At 42.2% G+C, this 27,906-nt stretch overlaps 1 protein-coding gene across 1 annotated transcript; it reads left to right on the forward strand.

Annotated features, from left to right (window-relative positions):
* Positions 1–866: 866 nt before the first annotated feature.
* cenpf (centromere protein F) lies at positions 867–27,906 on the forward strand. The gene is made up of 38 exons (XM_061667011.1): positions 867–925; positions 1,516–1,687; positions 1,861–1,986; positions 2,452–2,522; positions 2,626–2,753; positions 2,866–2,954; positions 3,027–3,297; positions 4,611–4,813; positions 4,938–5,063; positions 5,153–5,281; positions 5,391–5,513; positions 5,898–6,033; positions 6,561–6,690; positions 6,777–7,056; positions 8,493–8,699; positions 8,793–9,001; positions 12,253–12,382; positions 12,952–13,230; positions 13,318–13,896; positions 15,414–15,587; positions 15,703–16,553; positions 18,065–18,276; positions 18,390–18,504; positions 18,581–18,719; positions 18,856–18,955; positions 19,120–19,367; positions 19,453–19,561; positions 19,707–19,912; positions 20,693–20,911; positions 21,016–21,159; positions 21,243–21,432; positions 21,518–21,615; positions 21,716–21,757; positions 23,563–24,444; positions 24,583–24,712; positions 25,527–26,177; positions 26,265–26,371; positions 27,256–27,906. The coding sequence occupies exons 2-38, from the start codon at positions 1,526–1,528 to the stop codon at positions 27,367–27,369; spliced, it is 8,109 nt and encodes a 2,702-aa protein (XP_061522995.1). The 5' UTR covers positions 867–925; positions 1,516–1,525; the 3' UTR covers positions 27,370–27,906.

Raw genomic sequence — 27,906 nt, forward strand, 5'->3', positions numbered from 1 at the left:
AGGTACTACGCTGTCGCCCTCTCCTGGACAGAATGAGCATTGTTCTTGTCGGTAACAACTTCATGCAATTCAAATGAAAATTGTAAATCAAACCATTATTCAAGTTTTCCTTACTTGTTCCAGAATAAATAAATAAATAAAATCAAGCTGTATTTGAATTTGGGGTTTTCTATTTTAAAACGCAAATCAAATAACCTGTCGTTTTTAAATTTTAGATATTGTTCTCCAAAAGTTATATCCAATTATCAAAAGAGAGACGGACCGCGGACGCCATTGAAAATTTTGAAAATAACCTTTTAAATTAAACTTAACATTTTCAACTTATAATACAGGAATTTTTCTACCAGAGTCAAGGTTTCTGTCACGAATTTCCCAATGATTTACAGTGATTTCTGGGCAAAACTTTGCGACATGAAAAGTGGCATAACATCTTGAATCCTTATCATATTCAAAGAAACTAGGGCTCATTTTATTTGTGTATCACTCCTCGATCCATGTCTATTTTGACATAAAAGTATTTTGAAAATTTTAGTAACATCCAAGGTCGGGTCGCGGAGGGAGCAGCTCAAGCAGGGAACCCCAGACTTCCCTCTTCCCAGCCCACTTAGTCCGGCTCTTCCGGGGGATTCCGAGGCGTTTCCAGGTCAGACTTTGTATGTTATAAATAGAATACATTTTAAAAAACTGAAATTTAAAAAAAAAACTATTTCAAACGATGCAGTGAGCATCCTGATGTTGATTATTGTGTGCACATAAAACGCCTTGCCACATGGCGGCACTGCCACGGCAAGTGACAGAGGTCGTTCAATAAACGTCACGAGCTCTAGCCAATGAGCGTCGATTTAGATGAAATCCTGTTTGTTTCTGTACAATTTGAATTTTCAACGAGTCGTCAACAATCGTTGTAGAGAACCATCGCGCCAAAGTAAGTTTTTTTTATTTCCATCAGGAAGAATTCCTCGTAGTGTATACATAGTTAAACCCGTTACCTAAGGTTTCACTGTGTACATTTTTTTTTCTGGGGTGAAGCTGACAATTATACTAGTTTAACGACAGATTAATGCTAAAGCTAACAGAAAGATACTTAGTACGTTAGATCCCTTTTAAAGCTTGTAGTTAGTATGTTAGTTAGCATTTAATTTAAATGTTCTTAGTCTCAAAATCGTTCTTACCCACCCACCTCACCCCAAAAACAACAACAAAAAAACACTTACCCGCCTTCATCGGACACTAACGTTGGTTTACAAAAAAAAAACTATCACAGTATTTCAGATAAACATGGTGCCATCGTCCACTTGACCCAAATAATAATAATAAAAAAAATAATAATACCACAGCCACTCTGACTCTCCCAAAAATGTGTAGTTTTCTCAGAAATGTATATGCTGTAAAAACTGCAACTAACAAACTAAAACCACACACTTCATGTCGGTTTGGTAACTGCGTGTCCCCATACTTTTGTCCATATATCATATGTTCTTACTCTAACCCAACTTGTGTTGGCTGTTTCGTCAGGTGAGTGACAATGAGCTGGGCGGTGGAGGAGTGGAAGGATGGACTTCCGGGAAAGGCCCTGCAGAAGATCCGGGAGATGGAAGTCCAGCTGGACAAAGTGAAAAAGGAGAGAACTCAAAAGCAGTTCCAGATTGACTCTCTGGAGGCAGCCCTACAGAAGCAGAAACAAAAGGTCAGTGGTCAAGAAGGTATCGCAGCTGGATTCTAAACTGTGACAATTGAAACCATGTTATTTTTCTGGGTGAAATTAGAGTTGCATGGCTGCACCTAAAAGGAAAACTGCATTGAAGGGGCATGGGGAAATCAAATTATAAACTGTATAGTATTTGTTGTTTTGTTTTGCAGGTGGACAGTGAACGCAATGAGACATCTGCTTTGAAAAGAGAGAACCAGTCTTTAGTAGAGTCATGTGACTCTGTAGAGAAAGCTCGCCACAAGGTTGTACATGATCTGGGGATCAAAGAGCAGCAGGTAAGTTTAAAAAAAAAAAATATATATATATATATATATATATATATATATATATATATATATATATATCGGGTGGAGAATTATACCATATTCCACTGTCATAAAGGAGTAAGTTCAAGTTTTATGATACTCGTTGAGTTATTAAGAGAGAATTTTCATAGCACTGGCAATCAGAAATGTATACCGATACATCATTATTATGAACTGTTGAATCGTGAATGTGTGTAAATATTTTAATATGAATCCAATATTGAAATGTCCTCCTTTCTTGGGTTTGTTCAATCATCTATCCAGATATGTTAGATTTATACATTTAAATACATTTTACTATAGTATTGTTTGGGAAAACACAATTCATCAGTGAGAAATTGATAGTGTATGGGCAAATTCAGCCAAATGTCAATGGGGCACATCTAAAATCAAAATGGAACTGTAAATTATGTGAACTGCTTTGTTTTAATAAAGGTGACATATTTGGAGGGGCAGCTTAACACTTGTAGGAAGACTATAGAGCGACTGGAGCAGGAGCTAAAGAAGTGAGTTGTGCTTTTGTACAAATTTTGATTCAAGCGAAGCTATGGTGAATGGGCAGCATTCATCAATTAACATCAAATACTATATTCATCTGTTGTCTTTCAGGTATAAAACTGAACTGGATCGTTCTCAACCTGCTGGCTCTTCCTCCTCGTTATCATCCTCGGAGCTGCAGCCATTTGTTACACCCCAGAAGAGTTTCCCCACTCCAGTTTCAGTTTACAGACCGCAAGGTATCACACTGCTGTAAACTTGCCCTTCCTAACCTTTTAAGTTATAATATATATTATTGTACCTGTAAGAACATGTCAAAAATTTGACATACAACCTGTATATTTGCTACAGATAAACTAGAAGACCTTCAAGAGAAATACAACCAGGAAGCAGAAGAAAGAAAAAGGCTAGAAAATGAACTAAAAGTCCTGCAGGTCAAAGTGAGTATGTCAGTCATGGTCACTGAGTGTCTTGTCTTCCAAGTAAATTTTGCTAAACAGTCTCTTTTGCAGCTCTTGAGTCAGTCGTCAGTAAGCGTGAGCCACAAAGACATGGCTGGTCGCCAAGGTGGATCCTCTATATTCCCATGGCAACAGCAAGATCAGGCCCACGCACGCCAGTCTCAGGAAGTTAAGGAAACGCCTCTGAAGAGGCGGGGCACGTCCCTCTGGGATGCCCATGAGGACACGCCCATCAAACCCAGCCAGCGGATGAGCTCTACCAGAACAGCACCGAGTCCCGGTGGATCCCAACAGATGGAGCAACTGAAAATCCTAAATCAAGGTACTGTTTGTACTCATAGTATATGCACTCACAAACCACAATAGGTACACCTCTATAATCTTATTACTGTCCATCAGATACAACAATTATATTTTTGTTACTTTCATAGTTACATGACCGCAGCAAAATATTAAAAAAATATTTTCTTTTGATTCACTCCTTAGATCAGTGGTTCCTAACCTTTTTTGTCTTGTGTACCCCCTGAACAATTTTGTCATACAATGAGTACTCCCTCGCTCATATGTGTTGATGATTCTCCAAAAGCAGAACCTAATGCAACTGATTATTGAATGAACATTTTTGAATGGTTTTTTGAACCTTTCTGCATGAGCCAAACAGTCGGTGTTTGTTATAACAAGTAAAATGGAAAAAAGAGGACAAATTAAGGTTTACACATGCACACGTATGATACATGACAATACGTAACGTCATCGTGGATAAACATGTTTTATTCCTGGTGATAGGTTTAGCAGTGGTAATACGGTGTTTAAATAGTCAAGCAGTGAGTAATTTGTGATGGGATAGTCATAGTGAAATGTTTACTTACAAGTACAGGCTGCTGGGCTAGCTCGCCACGCTAGCTCCCCCATAGCCGAAGTCAGCAGCAGTCCATTACATTAAAGCCAATTTTTTTTCTTTGTCATTATTTATTAATTAATTGTTTTAGGCCAAATGCACACACATTACTGTACAGTCCAATATTTATGTTTTGTAATATTTTTTGTGGCCTAAAACACCCAGTACAGTACAAGGTTATTGTAAATTATTATAAAGAAATCTTGAAAATGTTTAAAAGTTTCACATTTTATCCACACCGCGAGGAATTAGTGTGCTTGCTAGTTCGAAAGCAACGGCTTGACAAAAAAAAACCCTGTTACTTTACCAAAAACCGGCACGTTGCAGACTCCAGAGACTTGTTTGTATTCCTCAGCGCTAACACCACGGCAGTGCCGCTCTATGTACAACAGACAATAAATAGAGCCATCCTCACATGGCCGCCACTTTTAAGCCCCACATTCAACATGGCCGCAATGTAGGCATGTGCGGCTTGTCTTTTGGAGTTGGATTTAGTCATATTGTATATCTGACTGTGACCCGGAAATGCTTCAGTCCCATTCTCTGCCTGCATTGCGCCACAGCGCTAGGCAATTCTGGAACTAACAGACTTTGTCAATGACATTTGACGAGTTTTTGGCTACTTCTCTAAATTGAAGTCTTTGGTGAGTTGTAACTGTGTTGAGTTATTGTGTTGGACCTAGAATGTATCTTTTCAGACAGATTGTATGATTGATGGAATTTCTTCATCGTTTCAGAGCTTCGTGGGCGTGTGTCAGAGCTGGAGAGGAGCATGTCCAGTCACGAGAGAGAGCTTAGTAGTCAGGCCTCCAAACTGCAGGACCTGCAAGTCCAACTGACCCAGGCCCGCAAAGACCTGAATGAACGGGACCGAGACTTGGCCAAGACAAGCCATGAGCTGCGTCAGACCACTGACAGACATCAGCAGCTTGAGGTCAAGGTAAGACATGATTTCCTGTCTTTCAACTAGTTTATTTCTTTTTAGTTTATTACACCGTCTAGAAGAGGAAAGTGTGGAACCTTGTGGGAAAGGTCCCTTAAAGGGTGTTGCTTCTTTTTCTTAGTGTTCTTCAGTAGAGCAGAAGCTGAAGCAAGTTACAGAGGAGATGAGCTGTCAGAGACACAATGCTGAGAGCTGCAAACGAGCACTGGAACAGAAAGTCAAGGACCAGGAGAGAGACAGCCAGAAGGTACGACAAGACAGAGCCGTACCACTTCTAACTTCTTTTTAATCTGATAAAATTAAAACATAACACCTGATCGATTTCATTGTGTGTAGGAGCAAGCTCAGCTGCAAAGATCTAATCAGGCTTTGGAGCAACAGATGGAGCAGACCAGAACTAAGTTAACACAAGAGATCCAACAGTCCAAAAAAGACAACAATATACTGCAGACTGATTTGGAGAAGGTAACACTGTTTTACTTTTACCATGAGTTGCTTTATTATAAAATTCAAGTTCTGGCAAGGTTAAAGTGGAATATTACTGAATGCTTATCTCCTCTTGTTGTGTTTCTAGATGTGTTCTCAGAAGTGTCAGCTTGACAGGGAGGTGGAGGAGCAGAAACAGAAGCTGCTGCGTTCACATCAGAGCCTCCAGGCCAGCCAGACCAAAGAGGAGGACCTCCGCAAGAAACTCGAGGTGACTTTAACTTGCATCTTTCATTTTTGAATTGCCTGACATTTGAGATTTCTAGTGGTTGATTCTATTATCACCTGCTTTCTATTCCAAACTGGTGATTTACCAGTACAAATCTATGATTTGCTTTCACTGAAAGAAGCACTTATATCATTAGTATCTGGAATTAAATTTAATGCAATCTTTTTAATTAGTCATTGTGTTTTTGCTTGGTGGAGGTAGATAACTGGTTTCATAACTAATTGGTAAATGCAATATGCTAAAGCTACTTCCCCCGCGACCCCACCTCGGATAAGCGGTAGAAAATGGATGGATGGATGGAATATGAACATACCTTTTAATAACCTGTGTACTGAGTTTAATGTATGTTTCTCTTTCTGACTCCAGGAGCATCAGCGAGAGAAGAACAGTACTTCTGTCCAGCTGGACCAGAGCAACAGACGCCTGTCACAACTAGAGGATGAGAAGAAGACCATGGACCAGACTCTCAAACGCACCCAAGGCCTCCTGGATGACCTCAAAGGTAATATTTTAATGGTAGCATTAGCGCACGCAAAGCTCAGTTTCTTTCATCTGACCCACCAAGCATTTACATTATTCCGTCCTGTAATATTTGTAGTATTCATTTAGTTTTGTCCTAAAATTAGTTAATTACAATGTATTTATTCTTTTTTTATTTGTAATTGTTTAATAATAGACTAATACAAATTGTATTACATTGATTCAGTTATTATAATTCATTAATTATAAATAATTGCAATAATGACATGCAAAATAATTATTTTATTAAATATTATTTTAGCGTAAAACAAATAAAAGTATATATTTGTATATATTATTAGTTTATTATTTAAGATAAACTATTTCACGTACCCGTGCACACTTTGACTTTTTTGTCTTACCTCATCTCCAAATTACCTGGCCCGTCTGCCTGTTTTAAAAAAATCAAATGTGGTCCTTGGTCACAAAATGTTGTCCACTCCTGCATTGGAGGTTAGCCAGCTCATTTAAAAAAAAATTAAACACCTCTCATGCCATTTTATTCCTCAGGAAAATGTGAACGTCAACATGAAGAGCTGAAGAGACTTCAGTGCAAACTGGAGCAGCAGTCTCAAGCTTCGACGCTGGAACTTGAAAACCTAAAGAAGACTCTGTCTGACGCAGAGACAAAAAATGAATGGTAGACATTGGGGGAAGAAAAGAACTGTCCACTCTTACTCCTTGATTTGATGAAAGCCAATTAACCTTGTTACAATCACACTGTAGGTCCCAGAAGGAAATACAGAAGCAAAAGCAAGATGCAGAGCAGCTGAGCAACAAGTTGACAGAGGCTGTGAAAGAGAGTCAAGAGCTGAAGAAAAGTCTTGGTGCGAGTCTTGATGAGTGCAAGCAGCTGACACAAAAGCATCAAGTTCTGCTGGAGTGGAAGAACGAGAAAAATACCATCATCAGCGATGTAGAGGCCACACAGAAGGAACTCACTGACAAAATCAGTGTGTTGGACAAAAGTCTGTGTTCACAGAATGAGGCTAACGAAGAACTGCAGGTAAGTGCAGCAGCTCCAGTAATAGTCCTACAACAGAATACATACAGTATATGTACTGCCCTCCCAATGTGTTGCGCTTCCAAGCGTTAACAATGATGAAACAGTCAGCCAAACTCCTTTTCATGAGCCAAGAAGGATGAGCGTCCTTAACTTCCACACAACAGTCAATTGTAGTGAAATTATAACAGACAAGTGGATAGAGAAGGAAAGAAAGATGTCATGACGACAAATCCCACGAGATTACAATCTACATTTAGCAACGGAGCTAATGTCCCAGCAGCATTTTGCGCCACCATGTTCGTATTTTACCCGCATACATCGCCACATGTAATTGAACGTCACACATACAGTGGGTATGGAAAGTATTCAGACCCCCTTAAAATTTTCACTCTTAGCAGCCATTTGCTAAAATCATTTAACTTCATTTTTTCCTCATTAGTGTACACACAGCACCCCATATTGACAGAAAAAAACTAATTGTTGAAAGTTTTGCCGATTTATTAAAAAAGAAAAACTGAAATATCACACAGCCATAAGTATTCAGAGCCTTTGCTATGACACTCATATATTTAACTCAAGTGCTGTCCATTTTTTCTAATCATCCTTGAGATGGTTCTACACCTTCATTGGAGTCCAGCTGTGTTTGATTACACTGATTGGATTTGATTAGGAAAGCCACACACCTGTCGATAGAAGACCTTACAGCTCACAGTGCATGTCAGAGCAAATGAGAATCATGAGGTCAAAGGAACTGCCTGAAGAGCTCAGAGACAGAATTTTGGCAAGGCACAGATCTGGCCAAGGTTACAAAAACATTTATGCTGCACTTAAGGTTCTGAAGAGCACAGTGCAGCACATAATCCTTAAATGGAAGACGTTTGGGACGACCAAAACCCAGAGAGCGGTAAAGAAGAACCCAAAGATCACTGTGGCTAAGCCCCGGAGATGCAGTCGGGCGATGGGAGAAACTTCTAGAAAGTCAACCATCACTGCAGCACTATTTTTAATAAATCTGCAAAAATGTCAACAATTATTTCTTTTTTTCTGTCAATGTGGGGTTCTGTGAGTAGATTGAGGGGAAGAAATGAAAACTTAAATGATTTTAGAAAATGGCTGCAATATAACAAAGAGTGAAAAAATGAAGGGGGTCTGAATACTTTCCGTACTCACTGTATGTCACATTAACACAAACATTATGCAAACGTCTTAGTCATTGTGTTCTGAAGGGACCGCATGAACCTATGAAGACACGAGAACATGCCGCATGAGTAACGATCCTACTGTCAATGTCTACATTCCGTAGGCTACTTCCTGTTTCTCCTTTTCAGCGTCTTTTATGCTTGGTACTTTCAAAGAGGCAGCAAAATAAAGTGCCTATCAGTAACTGACACGAAACAGCGTTAAACTCCACCCAAATGATTCATCCTGCATTGTAGAAGCATCTTAGGTGTGCAGAGGAGAACCAGGCCAGGATGTCGACACAAATTGACAGCCTAAAGGGAGAACTCCTCATCAAGAGTACAGAGCTGGAGGAGAAGGAGCATCAGTACAAGGATCTCCAGACTAAATCCTCTGAGGCTGTACAGAAACACACAAAGGATCTGGAAAATGTTGGTGCACAGGTGACCCAGCTTGAAATACAGGTGAATTACTATGGTTATTCCTAGTTTATTCTGTAAACTTCCAGCTGAAACACCATGCTGTTTGGCTGGCCACTAATCCTTCGATCTGTATAGGTCAGAGATCTTCAGTCGCAGCTGGAAAAGGAAATTGCCCGAGCAGAGGAGGCTGAGAGGAGCATCACTCAGCTGCAAGATGAGCAGCGAGCAGCCTCCGACCTGGCGCACTCCAAAGAACAAGTGATTGAACTCGGCCTAGCTGAAATATGCCAGCTGAGAGACACCCTTGCTCAGGCCACTGCAGAGCACGAAGAGAGAAATTTAAGGTGAGACGTTTATTTGCTGCTCTTTGTTATCGCTGCCTTCCAATTAGTCTTACTCTATTTCTGCATCAAGAAGCCTCCTCTCTAATAGACACTGTGCCTCAGAGAATTGAGTTAAACAATTTTTTTTTTTCCGCCTTCGAGATCAAATATATAGTAAAGTAGCCTGTAATTACATATAATACACTGAAATAGTAGTAAATGTTGCAGTAGACTGGAAGGATTGGTAGTCCACTACAACACACACCACATGCAGCCCAGACATGGCGTTGTGCAAACTCCTTTTGTAGTTTATGGCAGGTGGGGAAGGATTGTTAGCTATGAGCTGTAAATACAGAATACATGATCAATTGTAATATTATTTAAATAATGAAGTATAAGCAGGGATGCGCATGGGCACTGAAAATATTAAAAGTACACCCAGTTGGTGTGTTAGTGCGCTTTTGTGCACCAAGCATTTTGCAGTCTTTTTTATTTTTTATTTTTTGCACAGCAGAAGACGGGCGATTTTAGTAGTGTTGTGTTCCGCGGGAACGCCTTCAAATGAAAGAGAAGGAATCTTGAGTGAATGTACTGAATGGAACCACTTCCTTTCTCTGTTTATTTGAGCTCAGCTACGAGCCTGTGGTGCATAAGAACCTTCCCCGCAAACGTCACCGTTCGTTGAGCGGCGACGGTGCCTGAGTTATGTGTATAGGAAGCAAACAAAGCATTTTTGCTGCACGGCAGCTACAACCCTCCCATTATAACATTTTTTTACGTGAAACCGGAACGTGGTGCAAAAAGGAGTGGGGACCGTTGTTTTAAAGAAGTGCGCCAAATCAGCTGATTGCACGGTCCCATGCTGAAAGTAAGTGTCTACTGAATCCTCTGCTGGCTCGCTGGCGGTCAGTAGCAGCGGTAGCTTGAGTGGCGTGATGTGTGAGACCCCTCGATGGCGCGAACCCAAACCGCACCGTCATCTTCCTCCTCATCATTATTGATACTTGCAGAGTAGGCTGGCACAACCACAGTTCTCCCCCATTTGGCACGAATTAGAAATGAAGAACATTAAAATAAAAACTGTGTATCTATAAGTACAGGTATGCAGCACAGTATCCTAGAAAGAATGCAAAATATGAAAGAATAACAGTGTCTAAATGAAAGTCTATTGCTACAGGTATATATGCACAAGTTGTTTACCAGCTGTGAACTGGCTCAGACTAAGACTAATTAAACATAAAGCACACGCAATAAAACCGAAAAGTAAAAAAAAAATAAAAAATCACAAACAGTTATAAGGTCAACGTCTGGTGCTCATTTAAAAATGCCTTTTACAATTACAGGCCTCCTCGCTGTTAAATGCCTAATTGCTTGCTACCATCAGTTGAGCAAATAAACGCCTCTGAACACTAATTATTAATTAACCCTCAGGCTTTGAAAAAAAAAGAATCTGTAATTAAAAATTTTTTTTGTTCTTTCAAATAACAGGTTTTTTTTCTTTTTTTTGCACAATTTGCAGGTTGTAAAACAACCTCAAAATATGTTTTTATTCATTGTCGTTACTGTGTACCACATTTTTTCTTTTTCAAGCTGATACAATAATACAGTGTTTCTCCAGTCAGCAGAGGTAGCTTCCACTTAACTTAAAATGGAATTCTTCTCCATGGTCAGCAGAGTGCAAAATTATTTTTCTTTATTTTTCTATTTTTTTAAATTTAAATTCAGTAATAACGGGCGTCAATTATCGCTATTTGCGGTTGGCCCAGTCCCTATCCCCTGCGAACAGCAGGGGTCCACCGTAATCCTAATTGTTTTGATTGATATTGAAATCACAATTAATAAACATGATTGTTAATTGATTTTAAAACTTAGCATTTATTCAACTACCAAAACTTAACTTTAAATATGACTTAATAGAACAATAAGAAAATAAATAGTAACAAGTAAAATAGTCATATATTAACATAATAGCAAGAAGAATAGAAACAATAAATAAAACAAAATACCTGCTGTTCCTGCTGTGCAGGCCTTGGCCTCTTAGGCCAGTGTGGTGCATGCATGCAGATACACACATTAAGATAAAAGACTAGAACACAGGTGCCAAACTGGTAGCCCGGGGGCCAGATCCGGCCCGCCATATCATTTTATGTGGCCCCCGAGAGTGTGCATCGACTGCGTTTCTTGCTAAAATACCAAAATTGCAAATTGACTTCACTTTTAAAAATATTGCGCTATTGCAAGCATTTTTTGTGACCATCGCCACTTTTAAAATAAAATTGATTATACTGTACTTGAACAAACTGTTTTTACTGGCTTCTGATTTCACAAGTAATTATCCATTCATTTGCGTATATGTAATAATCTGAGACAATCATATGGGTTTGCAGCCATAACGGCCCTCTGAGTGGAATCCATTAACTGCGATTTGACCCGCGACAAAAATGAGTTTGACACCCCTGGACTAGAAGAAGAAAGTTGCGATCGAACTTGATAAATAGAAGTCGTATTTCACAGATTAAGAAGAATACAGTATATGCCTGTGAGTATTATGTGTGTCTTTATGTAGTAACACGGTTGTGTGTGAATATTCGTTATTCAAAGGTAAATCCCTCCCCTCACTTATAATTCTGTTAGCTAGCCAATCAATAAATTTTCCATTGAGTGTTAGCATTAAGTTGGCGATGATTCTCAAACAAAGTGTGTGTTGTATTTAACCATGCAATGTGTGTAATTGCTGTTGTTGTGCATTTAGTTTTACGCAAAAGGGGTGTCAATAAACATCTTAAAGCATGCTCTGGGAGGGCAAAATAACATGCATCACGGGTTGCCACAAGCAACGCAGGTGCTTTTACAACGGAGGAACTTACATGCACACACCGCACCATTCAGTACATTAATCGTTATTCATCGGTTATAATGTTTTTATGATCGTGAGAAGCCAAAATCAAAATCACAATTAAATTTCGATGAATCGCCCAGCCCTACTACTACTGTAGTTATGAAAATCCTGCTTACTAACAAAGCTCCGCTCTTGCATGAATGTGCATTCTGTTATCGCTCAAGGGTAGAAAGCGACTGGAATGTATCAACGAATGTGTCATCCTTGAGCACAAATGAGGTTATCACTGTAAATTGACTATTATGTTATCTATTACATTTTGATTATACTATGTGAGAGTTTTGTGTTTATTGATTGTGAGTCACTGGAGTCATTATAACCCTAAAATAAAATAAACGATATGTTTGTAACATGGTTCATCTTTTGCACCCAGATTATCAGAGGAGAAAGCAGCTGTGTTGAGAAAATGTGAGGAAAGCATTGCAGTGAAGGCAGAGGAGACGACGCAAATCAAGTTACAGTTGGAGGAAACTCAGCAAGAGCTCCTACTCACCAAAAAACAGGTGTGTTTTGTAGTGGTCAGACTCCATAGGCACCATAAAACCCCATTCGTTATTTGTTTTGAGAGTAACGAATGACTATGACCATCAATCAGCCGCCCTCTCCAGTGATGGCTTGTTTTCCGCTTCCGTTGTGGCGCTTCCATGTTATCCGTCCAGCTCATTGGAGAGCCAGGCTAAACGCAAGCCTCCATCAAAGCAGAGCTCGTTTTAATTTATTTATTTATCCCGCCCCCCCAAACCCCCCCCCCCCCCCCCCCCCCCCCCCCCCTACAAATAATTATTTATGGAGATCGTGGTGAAGCTACAATGCGTTCATGCACAGAAGCGAATGGTAGCAGCCTTAGGCAGCATTGCAGCGCTTATATGAATAAAGTAAGAATTATTTTATTCTTTGACTCGTTTTCATTCAAATGGGAAAATTAAGATTTGGGATTAGTTTTTTTTTTTTTTCATGGGGATTTGCAAATTAATCCAAATCACCCCTGATTCATTCATAGATCTAGAATTTTGGAATAAGAGCTATAATAGTGTTTTGACTTTCACTACACTTCGTGTTTTGCTCGTTTCAGATCAGCTCCATGGATCAGTTGCTGAAAGCTCAGGAGCAGTTTGGAGCAGAGCTGCAGAAACAAAGTAAGGAGATGTCAGAGCGCGAGGAGGAACACAAAAGGATAGATGCGGAAAAGGTGCAAAAACTGCAACAGCTTGAGGAGGAGCTGAGGGAGGTGTGTGCCCAAGTAACAGAGAAAGAGAGGCTGCTCGGAGAAGACCGGGCTCGGCTTTTGTCTCTGGAGAAACAAAATGAAGACCTGGAAAAAGCTTCTCAAAAGAGGGTGAAAGAAACGGAGGTACAGTCTTATCACATGTAGATTTAAAAAATAAACAGTCTTATCATTAGTCAATTTGCTAATAAATGTAATATCTCTCTTGTGAAGTTCCTCAAAGATACACATGCTGAGAAGGTAAACAAGCTGCAGGAGCAAATATCTTCTTTAGAGGAGCATGTATCTGCAAGCAAAGATGCAGCTGAGAAACTCCCACTTTTAAAAAGTGAACTTGAGGTGGTCAACCGCTCACATGCCGACCTCAAAATGCACCTGGATGCTCTTGAAAGGAGTCTCTCCTCCATGACTGAAGTCAAGACCAACTTGGAGAACACACTGACTGAGAGAGTAAATCTGGGTTCTGCTTTGGAAAAAGAAGCTGCAGAGCTCAGACAGAAGGTGAGCCAACTATCTGAGAGTCAGGCTTTGGAGGTCCAAAGTTTCCTCAGCAAGGAAAAGAGCCTCCGAGAACGGTGTGAAGCTGCAGAGAATGCCACCGAAGCCGAGTTGAGTAACGTCCGAACACGAGTGAAGACCATGAAGGCAACTCTGTCTGCAGCCTCGCAAGGTTTGGAGGAAAGAGACGCCAGCATAAAGAGTCTGAAGGAGAAGCTGAACTGTGCAGAAGTAGAACATGCCAAGACTACTGAGGTCCTGAAAGAGAAGATGGTTGCCATGAACAAAATCAAGGTTTGGTTCTTTTTTTCTTTTCTTTTTCCTATTTTATATTCACAATGAATACAACAGAATTATTTTATGTGATGCATAAATAAAATATATTAATTGAACAATTTTAGTATAAACTGGTAAATTAATCGCCCGGCATTGCCTCCCAGTCTTAGTTGCACTTGGTTTTTCACAGCGGTTGTGAGATGGGCGTGCATGGAGTCACAGATCAACAGGGACAGTGACTTGCGGAAAAAAAACACCCGGTCTCTTTACGTACACCTCACTCATCCACTCTCTCATTTTCTCCTCGTCCATCCAACCCTTTTGATTGGCTTTAACAATGACTTCAGCTGGAAACCTTTCTTTAGGCAGCGTCTTCCTCTTAAAAATCACCACAGGTGGCAGTTTCTGTCCATTACCATGGCAACCAAGCACAACTGTAAAAGCCGACTTCTCGTGCCCCGTTGTGCATATCGCTACCGTGGTGGTCCCCTTCTTCTCTACAGTGTGGTTCACCGGGATGTTGAAAGTGAGCGGCACCTCGTCCATGTTGGCGATGCGGTTGGGCTGGCTGTATTTGTCGGCAATCTTTTTACTGCAGAAGGAGCGGAAGATGGCCAGATTTTCCTTGTAATCCGCCGGACGTTGCTGCGCCATGGTAGTCTAGATGGCGCCGTTTCATAAAACGAAAGCACCTCCTTGAAAATGTTGGTTTTTCATTTCTTCTACAAGCGTTATTGCCCTCAGTCGAATGGTGACTGTAGAGACGCTTCTCCTGGCTGTTCTTTGCTCATTAATCCATTGCTCGAGTTGGTCTTCCAACTCGGGCCACCTCACCTTGTTTCCCCGGAAACTCTGCTTCATCTTCTTGACTCGGCGAAGCTCGTTTTCCTGCTTCCTCCACTTGCGAACCATGCATTTGTTGATCTTGAATTCTCTTGCGGCTGCTCGATTCCCATGTTCCTCCGCGTAACTCACAGCTTGCAGTTTAAACTGTGCTTCGTAAGCATGTCTCTTCCTAGGTGCTATTTTCGGGGGTCCTTAGCCAAACCGATGTTGTTTTGCACAATGCACACCCCGGCGCTATATACCTAATGGGGTCGTGCCTTTAGCGTCCTCCTTCACGCGCACCCTTCCCCCTTTATGTCCGCATGCTGTACTCGATCACGTCCGCCTTTCCTCTACATAAGCAGCGTGTCGGCAGGAAATGCTCCCAGTCAGTCAAGCGGCGCGCTCATCACACAACATTTATAGATTTTGGAACTCGGTGCACACATAAGGCGCGCCGGATTATAAGGCGCCCCGTCCATTTTGGAGAAAATTTAAGACTTTTAAGTGCGCCTTACGGTCGTGAAAATACGGTACTTTCCCACCTCTGAACTTAGTTTACTGAAAAGATAAAAAAAACTAAACACCACACATTATGATTCTGTAAATTACAACCATATTAATAAATATTGTTGATTACCTCTCGGGCGGTTCAAAAGTATTTTAAATATTTTTTATTTTTTATTTTTTTTAATCTTTTTTCCATAAAGGTGCAGCTTGAGATGCTTCAGATGGACCTGGAAGACAACGAGACAACTGTCAACTGTTATGAAAATCAAATGGAGACTCTGAACGAAACCATCCAGTCACTGGAATCTGCGTTAGCTCAGAAACAAAGCCAGATGTCGGACATGGTGGTCCGACTAGAGGACAGCAAAGCCCAGGTAGGCATGTAGAGATATTGGTCATTTTGCCTGTGACCTGTGATAATTCCTTTCCTGTGCCAACTGGTTAACAATTACAAACAAAACTTTGGGATCAAAATGCTAATTTCCATAGGTCTCCGTTTTGGAAGCACGGTTGGAGGAGGTCCAGTCTCAGAACTCCATGCTGGAGACAAAGTATGTTACAGCCAGAGAGGAAGTGTTGGAGAGGAGTTGTGAGATAACTCGCCTGGAGGGGGACACTGTCAAATGCAGTCAGTTAGAAGAGGAAGTTGCCACTTTGATGGCTAAAGTTGCTACTCTCAACCAGATAATCAAAGACAAAGATGATGATGACAAAGTGTCACTTCAGGAGAAAAATAACTTCGAGGCAACTCTGAAACAATTAGTCAATGACAAACAGCAATTACAAACTGACATGAGCGAGGTGACTGTTCAGAAGCAGAAGTTGGAAAGCAGGCTTGACGTGTTAGCTGAGGAGAACAAACACCTGCAGATCAATGTGAAAGTTTTAACTGAGGAGAAGCAGCAAGCGGAAGCACTGACAAAACAAGTGACCGCGGGTCAAGAAAACATAGAGTCAACAGTGAAGCAGCTCACTGAAGAGAGAGTCCAGCTCCTCACCACTCTTGATCTTCTCAGTAAACAGGAATCTCATATTGAGGCTCAACTCGGTGAGCTGGCAAAAAAGCTGAATCAAGCAGTGGAGGACAAACTTCAGCTGGAAGAAACCAATAATCAGCTGATGGAAAAGAACATGGCTCTGCAGTGCTGTGAAGTCCAGCTAATGGAGGAGAAGCGGCGATCCCAAGCGAGCGTAAAAATGCGTGACAATGAGGTGGCTTCTCTGCGAGAGGAGAAGGAACGCATCCAAAACCTCCTTCAGTCTTCTGAACTGGAGTGTCACAGGATGAAGAATCAGCTTGAGATGACAGAAAAGAGAATGGAGGAAGAGAAAAGAGCAAGGTACAATGACTATTACGGTTTTCCTCTTCTATATCGTGATTCGTTTAACTATCCATCCATCCATCCATTTTCTGAGCCGCTTATCCTCACTAGGGTCGCGGGTGTGCTGGAGCCTATCCCAGCTGTCATCGGGCAGGAGGCGGGGTACACCCTGAACTGGTTGCCAACCAATCGCAGGGCACATACAAACAAACAACCATTCGCACTCACAGTCACACCTACGGGCAATTTAGAGTCTCCAATTTATGCATATTTTTGGGATGTGGGAGGAAACCGGAGTGCCCGGAGAAAACCCACGCAGGCACGGGGAGAACATGCAAACTCCACACAGTCCTGAGGACCCGGGGATTGAACCCGGGTCCTCAGAACTGTGAGGCTGACGCTCTAACCAGTTGGCCACCGTGCCGCCTTCGTTTAACTACCGTAATTGAATTCTAACAGTTTAATAGCGCGGCACGGTGGTCGACTGGTTAGCACATCAAAAACATGCATGGTAGGTTGATTGAAGACTCTAAATTGCCCATATGTGTGAGTATGAATGGTTGTTTGGAGAAAACAGAAAGCTTTTAAGTTACCGTTAAATTCGATTAGCATTACTTTCAACAAATAATAATATACATGCTGTACGGTGAAATAGTGGTTAGCACATCTGCTTCACAGTTCTTAGGTTCTGGATTCAAAGGTTCTCCCCATGCTTGCGTGGGTTTACTCCAGCTTCCTCAAACGCACCAAAAACATGTTCGCCGTGTTTAGTTCATTGAATTCTCTAAATTCTCTTTCGATTTGAATGTGAGCGTAAATGCTTGTCTGTACATTATGTGCCCTGCGATTGGCTGGCCAGTTCAGGGTGTACCCTGCACGCCCGCGACCCTAGTGAGGATAAGTGGTACAGAAAATGGATGGATGGACCGTTTAATAGCTGATTGCACCACCACTCCGTTGTAGACATTTTTTAAGAGGGTGGGCCTGTTGTTGTTTTTTTTTCTCCCATTCATTTTCTGTAGAACAAAGCAAAAGAAAAATACACTGAGCACACTCACACAGGAGCTGCTGTCAGCCATAGGTCATGCCCAGAAACTCACATCCAGACTCACTATCACCCGCCAACCCATCAGGCCCCGCCTCTTCAAGGCACATATCTAACACACACGCACTACAATGTCTGCAGTAGTTTCTAAACATTTTATGTTTGCTGATAGCTTGGATAGGCTCCAGCAGGCCCGCGACCCGAGTGAGGAGAAGCGGCTCAGAAAATGGATGGATGGATGGATGGATATTATTTTTGTGTTCAAACATTTATGTTTAAAAAGTGTCTTTTATAAAGTATGAATGTGTTTAAAGAATGTAGAAGGGGTGATAACTATCTTAAAAAACAAAACATGGCAAAATCTTAGCTAATGCAGGTGTGTCTGGATTCTGGAATGTATCCCCCACTATAAATGGGGGTTCACTGTATCACTGTTTCTGTTGATGTGCTGTTAAATGACTGGTGCAACTTGATTGTGTCTCAGGAACCAGCAGTTTGAAACGGAGCAGGGTGAACTGAATCAGAAGTTGTCGTGCTTACAACAAGAGCTGAGCGTGTTCAAGCACCAGTATGACTTGCTGCTGGAACAGGTCGGCCAGCAGCACCTCCTCATAGAGCAGCTCTCAAAACTCCAGGACCAACAGAGCCCCCAAGAAAAGTTGAGTTCCACAGAGCCTGAAAATGCAGCCATCAGTGGTGAGCGCAGACTTTAATTACTGTGACTTGTAAATGATAATCTCAGAAGGGGTCTTTGTTTGAACATTGGTGTCTGCTCTTTGAGACTGATTTATCTGTAATGGTGATTCCAGCAGAGGCAATAATCCACATTCATGCTGAACCCATTGTGGAACCTGCATTAGACTCTTCGGCAGTAAATGAGTCCAAATTGGAGAAATTCTCAATCCAACCTGATGAGGCCCCCAGGTATGGTGACAATTCACCTTGTCACAAATGCACAATTATTGGGAGAAATACAGCTTATCTTCCTCGAATCTTGCAGTGAAACAGAACCTGTCCTCAAGACGGAAGTAATCGAACCAGAGATAATCGAGGAACACATGGAGGAAGATAGAGATGCATGTGTCGAAGATGGACATGAAATGCAGGAAATTAAAAAGCAGCTATTTGGTCATGATGAGGTATGACATAATTGTTTTGTTGAGTTTTCCTTCGACCAGGTTGCTCATAAATTATTATTTTTAGTGCTTTCACCGAATATGATGTGCTGGAATAAACAAACTGACTTTGGGTGTGAATTTTTTAACTTTCTTGCAGGTTCCTGAGGAGAACCTTCCCTGGGGCGTCCTTGAAAATGAAGCTGAACCGGCACTATGCTCCTCCTCTGCAGAGGAGACTAGGGAGCTACACTCTACCAGTGAGTAACGGAACACACACATTGGCTGCCTACATTTTCTGGACATAACATTACGTTCACTGCATGTTTTCACTAGCATCATATAAGAATTTCTCACTTTACAGATTATTCCACTTGTATATCCAAATGTCGAATAATGTATGTGTTGACATTCTGTCTTGCAGAGACAGAGCTTTTGCAGTTACAAAATGACCACGAAGAACTCTCAAATCGGGAAGAGGAAATCCGTTCCCTGCTCTCAGAGATTGACCTGCTCACCTCCGACCTTGCACTGAGGAAGGAGCTGACCTCAGACCTCCAAGTGCAAGTTCAAAACTTGGAGCAGAAAGTTGATGCAGCAGAAGAAGCAGCGCGTTGTGCAGCAAATAAGATGGACAATGTTCTGAAGGAGAAGAATAGCCTCTTTGATCAGGTAGGTTAGAGACTCATATATTCCTAGTGTACAAATAGCATTTGTTTATTAAATTGTGATGCCAATGCTGTGTGTTTGAATGTAGTTGTCTCAGCTGTCAGAGGCCAGGGAAACATTAACACTGCAGCTCCAAACAGCTAAATGCCAGCTAACTGATGTTATGGAGATGGTGGAGGGACTAGAAATGGCTAAAGGTAAATATGCAGATCAATTATGAGTGTAAATGCATGTGAAATTGTAACATTGCCAGTTATTCGTAGTTCTATAACTCATTAACAAGCATCTACATTCTATATTATAAACAGCGATTGAGTTAGAGGTTTCATTTTTGCTGTGTAGGCGGGTGGGACGATAAATTCCTTCAGCAGGAGAGCGAGCTGAAGAGGGTTCGCTCAGAGAAAGCCAACCTGGAGCATCACATCCTTGGCATGGAGTGTGAGCTGGAGGCCCTGCAGGAGGAGCGGAGCAAGCTGGGGGATGAGCTGGAAACTCAAAGGAGGATGTGCTTGGGCTTGGAGCAGCAGATAGAAACGCTCTCCGCTGAGGTGAGCACTCATTCACAGTTCAAATGTCAACATGCAAGATATTTACATCAGCCCAAATCATTACAATGAACTCCTGCATATTCACTGTTCGGCATTAGCAAATTTACCTAATTGAGATTTGTTTTTGTTTTGTTTTGGGGGGGTTATCCTTTTATTCACTGATAAACTCACCTATTCACTTTTGTTGTGCAAAAGCAATAAGTTTTACTTTGGTACCATCTTGTGGCATATTGTTACCAGGGAACCACATTGAAGTAAGTTGAGTAACTTCATGTAGTTCTTTTCTGCCACCTCGTGGCATCTTGGTGCCAAGGAACTATGTTAGAGTGAAGGAGCTTCATGTAGTGATTTGCTGTCATCTTGTGGCACCTATAGGCAATATTTGCTGCAAGGCTCGGTCCGTATCCCCTGCGAATCGTGGGGGTCCACTGTACTGAAGTGTCTATCTTTTTGCATAAAATTCTTTTTTGTATACACAAGGAAACGCTGGCCTTTCGGAGGGGGTTACTTTCCAAAAATTGCTGTGAAAATTTACGAATACCGCATGTCCCCGTAAAATGTGTTTTATGTGGTTTCAGACTAAAATTTGGCACATTCTTGACAAAAACACATGAATAACTGTGTATTGTGACGTGAACCCATTTTAAAGTCAGTGTTATTCAGTCAGTCAGCCACGCAATATGACGCAGTCACAGGAAGCCAAGGCAGCATAGGTTTACTGTGTTTAATACAATTCTTGTACAGTGGATGTGTATACCGAATGTTATTTTTCCTCTCCAGACAATCCACCTGAGATCTGAGTTGGTTTCCTGCACTGAGGAACGAGAGGAGCTGAGCCAGACTGCAGGCCAGTGGCGAGAGAAGGTACACGGGCTAGAGAAGTCCAACTGTGATACCAGGTCTTTAATTTCCATCCTGGAGGAGGACATCAGAGCAGGGAAGAGGGAGAATGAAGCCCTGCAAGTCAACATGGACAAAATGAAGACAGAGAGCCAATGGGTACACACTTGACTATTGTTTTTTTAATAAGCAAGTTCTAATCACAACGAATGTCTTATTCTCCTCCTCACACTTTGACAATAATAGCTGTTTTCTGTCTCAAGCTGTTGGAGCAGATGAACGTGTTGGAGGAAGCCATGTCTCAGCAGAGTGGAGAGAAGGAACAACTGATTGGGCAGCTTGACAAAATTAAAGATGATAACACAACTGCTAATCAAAACACAGAGACCTTGTTCAGCAAAATCCAGGTGAATAAGAAGAGCGATGAAAGCATGTCAGTAAATATAGGCTTTTAATGTTTCTGTAATTCCACCACTGTTCCTTTGCCCAGGCTTTGGAGGGAGAAGTGCGACAGCTCACGCAGTCTTTGGAGTCTTCTCTACTGGAAAAGGGAGAAATCGCCTCTCGTCTGAACTCCACACAGGAGGAAGTCCAGCAGATGCGGAGCGGCATTGAAAAGCTCCGCGTTCGCATCGAATCTGACGAGAGGAAGAAGAAGCAGATGGGTGAACTCCTCAAAGGTAACTTACTCGCATCTTTTGCAGCACCGTCACGTTTCTCAGTCTTGTTAGTGGCCTGACCGGGACTGTGTGTGTGTGTCGGTAGCTGCTCAGAGGAAGTCTGACTCACTGCAAGACCGAATTGATGCTCTGCAGCGAGAGAAGGAAGATGTAGAGCAAGACCTTGAGGAAGCTGTCCTTCAGGTACACGCAAACATTTATACTTCTCTGACCTTAAATGCTTCAAGACAAACAATGAGACAGACCATTGTAACACTACTCTGTGATTTGCAATCTGATACAGGCTGAGACCACAAAATCTGAGCTGGAGGAGGAAAGGACAATGGTACATTCATTTGAACCTGTTTGATTCTGATGTACTGTTTACTGGACAAAGCAACATACACTCATCATCACCCACATCATATACCTCATACAATCTAATGAGATCTTATACAATAATGGTATTTATATATTAGGGGGAAAAACTTAGAAAGCAATTAGAATTAGAATCTATCTTTGTCATTGGACAGTGTACAACGAAAGCCTCAAGTACATGCAAGTAAATGCACCGTTTTATTGACACTGGGAGAGACGTTTTATGTAGTATTGTTTTATGTTTGTTATTGAAGGCCTCTTGGAATCACGATGTTAGTAGTCCTCTGGCAGGTTCATTACCTTTTGGGAGACCTTAACATGCCCAAAAACCCACCATGTATCCCTGTAAAAATATCTGCATTTTAGGGGTCCGGAACACGACGCCCCAAAAACGCACTCGATAGTGCCCTCTAAAACGTTACCAAAAACCAACCCCCAACACCAGTTTCTCGAATCTATACACATTTGGTGGTCACTGTCTATCATAACAAGATGCACAAAAAAGTCTCGAGGACCAATGCCTGGAATTGAACAGGAAGTCTGCCTTATTGGTTTGAAGCAGCCATTTTGGCCAAATTCCAGGGCTCCCGGACTCCCACTAGGGAATTCACCCAAATGATCCCCGATCTGAAGCAGCTATCCTAGAAAGGTGGGCCATGCAAAATTGCGTAGGTTTTTAGCCTCTGCTATTTAAAGTGGGGAGAGCATGGTGTGAAAATGTCAATATCATTTATGAGGATTGGAGGTGCGAGTGCCCCAATCATCGCTACTTGCAGCTTTAATTGTGGTTGTATGATCCATTGCAGGGAAACTGTACATCCAACCATTTTCATACCGCTTATACTCACTAGGGTCGCGGGCCTCTTTGGGCAAGAGGCAGGGTACACTCTGAACTGGCCAGCCTATTGCAGGGCACATATAAACAAACAACCACTCACACTCACACCTACGGGCAATTTAGAGTCTTCAATTAACCTACCATGCATGTTTTGGGGATGTGGGAGGAAACCCAAGCAGGCACGGGGAGAACATGCAAACTCCACACAGTGGAGGCCGGATTTGAACCAGAGTCCTTAGAACTGTGAGGCGGATGTGCTAACCAGTTGGTCACCGTGCCGCTGCACTTATACACTCCTGCAAATACATCAGTCAGTATTTTGCATTGAGAGTCATTAAGTCTTGCTTTGGATCTGATTAAAACCTGGTGGCTGCTAGGTAGGGTTTTAGAGAGTGTTTTGGCCGTTTTCAAATTGTTGAGAATGTTTAAAATTGTAATTGCACGCAGCACTTCCGCGTTCACCGTAAGGTCGGCATGTTAACACATAGTGACAACATGGGAAACGTCAAAACTAAAAAAAAATGAGTAGCTGCATGTCTCTTCCTCGTCTTTAAAAAATCAAAGACTTTTTGATGCCCTTTCGACCTCAAAGTACTTGCACTACTTTTGAATATACCTATTGCACAACCTCACCCCAGGTTATCATACATTTAACGACAGAGGTTATTTTTCATTCAGATGCCGTCTCACTCTCTTGCAACATATTGATTGCAGAAACTATTATTGAAGCTGATCTTTTCACAGCAAATACTTAACGCATTGCTTTGCAAAAGGTCCACTGTATCTTCAAATGACGTGTAATTTAAGGGGGATGACATAATAGCGGTTTGTGCATAAAATGCAAATGAAGTTTTGTTCATTTTCATCATGGTTCAAATTATTCCTAATTTCTGTTCTTTTGTTCCTGATTGGGTTTTATTTTGTCTGGCCCCCAGGTGGAGGAAGAGAAGAGAGGTCTTAACGAGGAGTTCTTGAAGCTTTCTGCCACTCTGGACAACCTGAGATCCGAGAAGGAGCAACTGGAGCGAGAGCTGCAAACGAAAAGAGTAGAGCTGGTGGAGCTGAAGGCTGCTAAGGAGGAGCTGGAGCGAGGGCTGGAGAGGGCAGAGATAGATCGTAGAGAAGAGCAGGAACGGCACAGGTGCAGCGTGGAGGAGTTAGAGAGGGGGGTGAGGGCGCAAGCAGAGAAGCGAGTGGACAACCTCCAAGCGCAGCTTGAAGCATCTCATCAGCGAGAGCTGTCCTTTCAAGAAAATAGTGCAGAAATGCAGAGGGAGCGACAGAGAATGAAGAGCCTCCTGGAGAAGCTGGAGGAAGAGAAACAACAGCTTCAGAACTTGCTGGAGAAGTGGAAGATGGATGGAGAGCAGTGGGAAGGGCAGAAAAAGAATCTGATGACTCACATTGAGAGTTTGGAGGAAGACGTTTTAAAAGCCAGAGATGCAGATGACAAGGAACAGCTAGAAGGAGAAAACAAACGACTTCTAGAAGAAAAAGAGAGACTAAAGCAGGAGAACGAGACTGTCCGTTCTACCGAGGAGAAGCAAACTGTACTAAAGCAGGAGAGAGATAGAACAGAGGAGGACAGACAGAGGCTGGAGGGGGAGACAAAGAAGCTTCAGACATCATTGTCGTTGCTGGAAGAAGAGAAGAACAGTTTGTCCTCTGCTCTTTCTCTGCTGGCACAAGAGAATCAGAGAACTGAAGAAGAGAAGGTGAAAATGTCACAGGAGCAACAGAGCCTTCAGTCCACAGTTGCCTCCTTGGAGGAGAAGCTGGAAACTCAGCAGCTCTCGGTCTCAAAGCTCAATGAGCAGGTATGCACACCTAACATATGGAATAGATGGACGGATAATAATGCACTTTTGTGCGAAGCAAAATATAGACTATACGATAGACTTAATCGGTGGTTTGAATTCCTTCATCAATCCCTGTATCTCCTTGTTTCCGTCCAGGTGTCTGAGCTGTCGTCTCGTGTCGCTCGCGTGTCCAAGGAGAGAGACGCCGCCTCCAGCAAGTTGACCCTTTGGATGAAGACTTGCAAACAGCTGGAGCAAGAGAAGCAGCTCATACTGAGTGGCTCAGGTTTGTTCACCTGACGCTGCTCGTACATACAATGTCCTCCTCCGTTCTGGCTCATATTTAAGTACTGTACAGTTAATCCCTTTTCGATGTGGGGGTTACATTCCAGACCCAGCTGTAATATGTGAAAATCTGCAAAACCATGTGAAAAAGATATGCATTACATTTTTACCCCTCCTACTTATTAAAACACATTTTTATTTTAACTCGGAAAAATTGTAAGCATAACATGTATAGAAAATACTCAACAGTATTGATCAGTACTGTGTGCTGTGAAGACCCCTAGATGGCAGTAATGTCCAAGATATGGCGTTCTATAGCTGGTTATGTTGACATGGAAATAAAGTGTTTTCAACACAATGGCCCTGTAACGTTGTCCTACCGAAAGAACCTTCAAAACCTTTATCTTCTAAAACCCAAAAACCTTCAAAGATGAAGGACGAAATTAGTTGGAAGCCCTGCACTTGATTCTTCAACGAGCCGCTCCCATCTTGGGGTAAAAACTAGCTTGTGAGCATACTTGTGTTGTTTTTGTTTGTTTGCACATCACACGAGCATTTTGATAGAGCCACAAACTGATGTGCCTGATTTTCAAAATAATTTTTTTCTCACGCTGATGAGCAATAAAATAATGTTTCATTCAGTCCCTTTGTGCGGCCCGGTACCAAATGTCTCATGGACCGGTACCAGTTGGGGACCCCAGCTGTACAGTATTAACGATCGCTATTATCCGCAGATTGCTGCGACAAATGCGGTCCACACAAAAAAATCCGCCATGTAGTACATTTTAAACATGGACCTGCGTTTTTTCCACCAGATGGACTGCACAGTGAGGCGGCGCAGGTGGAGGATACACAACTGCAGATTCAAGCCGAGGAGAGGAAAAAGGTGGTGGAGGAGCTGAAGTCGTCCCTTAAAGAGGCGAGAGCGGAGTGTGAGGAAAGAGGCAAAGAGGTGGAGGAGCGCAAGGCTGCCCTGGAATCCCGAAGCAGAGCTCTGGAGGAGGTGAAAGGTGAAGTTAAAGAATTGGAACAGCTTTTGGAGGAGAAGACAAAGGAGGTGGACGACACCATGAACAAATACTGCAGCTTGATGTTGGAGGTGCACAAGTTGGAGGAGGCCAACGAGATGCTGACGACGAGGCTGGAGTACTTAACGGCGAGCAAACCCTCCAACAAAGACAGCATAATTCACTCCGGCGCCGCTGACGGCCGCAGACGCTCAGCAAGGTCCTCTACCAAAGGTCTGGATGACAAAACCGAGAACACGCCTCCTTCTACTCCTCAGAGGTTACCGCAGGGCAATGGAAAGAGGGGTCACAAACACGTGAATAACAAGGACAGTGCTCAGGAAGCTCTTCACAACCTCACTAAGAAGATCAGAGCCAACGCTGTGACCACGCCACAACCAAGAAATGAGCAGGAGGATGAATTCAGGCCTGAGGGACTTCCAGAGTTGGTACAGAGAGGTATGGATGCCCAGCTGCCATTTTGTTTTTAAATCATTATGCACTATAACGTGTAGATGTGGCGGAGTCATTATTTGTTTCTGTCAGGCTTTGCTGACATCCCCCTGGGGGAGGCCAGCCCCTTCATCATGAGGAGAACCACTGTGAAGCGCTGCAGCCCTCGACTGGCTGCCAGACACACGTCAGACAATAAGGTGAGCAATAACTCTCTCTCTCTCTCTCTCTCTCTCTCTCTCTCTCTCTCTCTCTCTCTCTCTCTCTCTCTCTATATATATATATATAGATATATAGATATATATATATATATATAGATATATATATATATATATATATATATATATATAGATAGATAGATATTTTTTTTTTTTTTTTCTCTCTATGATAAAAGAAAAGAGTCTAGTGGAAGTCACAGAGTTAATCGTGCTGAACATTTCCAAAGACATTTGGACACTTTTGACCGGAGGCCCATGCTTCCAAGCCCCAAATATTATTCTGTGGTTGCCGTGCCTGACCTGTACAACTCTACATGGGACAAGACAGACAGCTGGAGGGGCGTCCGCCTCATCTAACAGATGTGGGCCAGCCGGCCCATGCAGTTTGCGTTTGAGTCAAGTTTACTTAAATAGCCCCAAAAGAGTCAAAGGGCTTCACGGGTCCACAGTTCACAAAAATCAACGATATCTTCTGGTCTAGACCCCCCCATCCGGACAAGGGGAACCCCCCCACCCCCCCAAAAAATAAATTTCTTTGGGGGAAAAAGGAGGAAACTTTGAGGATGGATCACCGATGGAGGGATCCCCCTTCCAGGATGATCGGGCTACAAAGGATGTTGAGTGGGCAACATTAATCACATGAAATAATGCTACACAACATTAGTTTAAACAGCAAGAGAGTCCATTTCAGCCAAGTTCTCCTTTCTAGCTCATCACCTCAACTGAAGATCATGCTACGTCCTAATGTTTCTCTCAAACATGTCCACCCTGTGCTTTCTTTAATGTATTTGCTCTTCCTTGTCATATTGATTTTCTCTCTCTCTCTCTCTCTCTCTCTCTCTCTCTCTCTCTCTCTCGTCCAACAGGTGTTGTTCCCTTTACTCCAGCAGAGTCCTTCCTCTACTGACAATTTCGAGGAAGCCGCCGCTCCTCATTCAGAGGAGTCGCCGGAACAAGACGACAACTGTCATGTTCAGTGAGCAAAACAGTTGACATTTACAGTAATTACACTCCACTTTTTTAGCACAATTTAGTTTTTCATTTCAATCTTAACAGTTAGCATGCACCAGTTCTTCATTTTATTTTTGAGTGTTTCATTTATAGGTCATATGGAAGCAGCACTATGGACAAAGAAACCTCCACAGTGTTAGAATACGTCGGTACTTGCACGCCGCTGTTAATTTAGTTGTTTTGCTCACTTTCACATTGTTACACTGTCATGTGCTGTGTATATTTCATTGTCAACTCGATTGTGATCTCAGCCTGTGCTCCTTCTTTGCACAGCCGAGATGATATTTCCCATTAATTCTTTGTACCGGCACCTACGTTCCTTCTAACGGCAGCTACCTTTTAATGTCCTTTTCTGTGCTTGGACTGCTTCACCTTTTATTGACAATTATAGCCTGGTAACATCTGAATGTGTTTCTCTTATCGCAGATGAACTCTCTAGCATATTTGTATTTAAACTATATTCGAAATATGCTTATTGTTAATGTTTAGGTGTATGAGGTTAGTGA

The sequence above is a fragment of the Phycodurus eques genome, chromosome 2, assembly GCF_024500275.1.
Source record: "Phycodurus eques isolate BA_2022a chromosome 2, UOR_Pequ_1.1, whole genome shotgun sequence".
NCBI classification, from domain to species: Eukaryota; Metazoa; Chordata; class Actinopteri; order Syngnathiformes; family Syngnathidae; genus Phycodurus; species Phycodurus eques.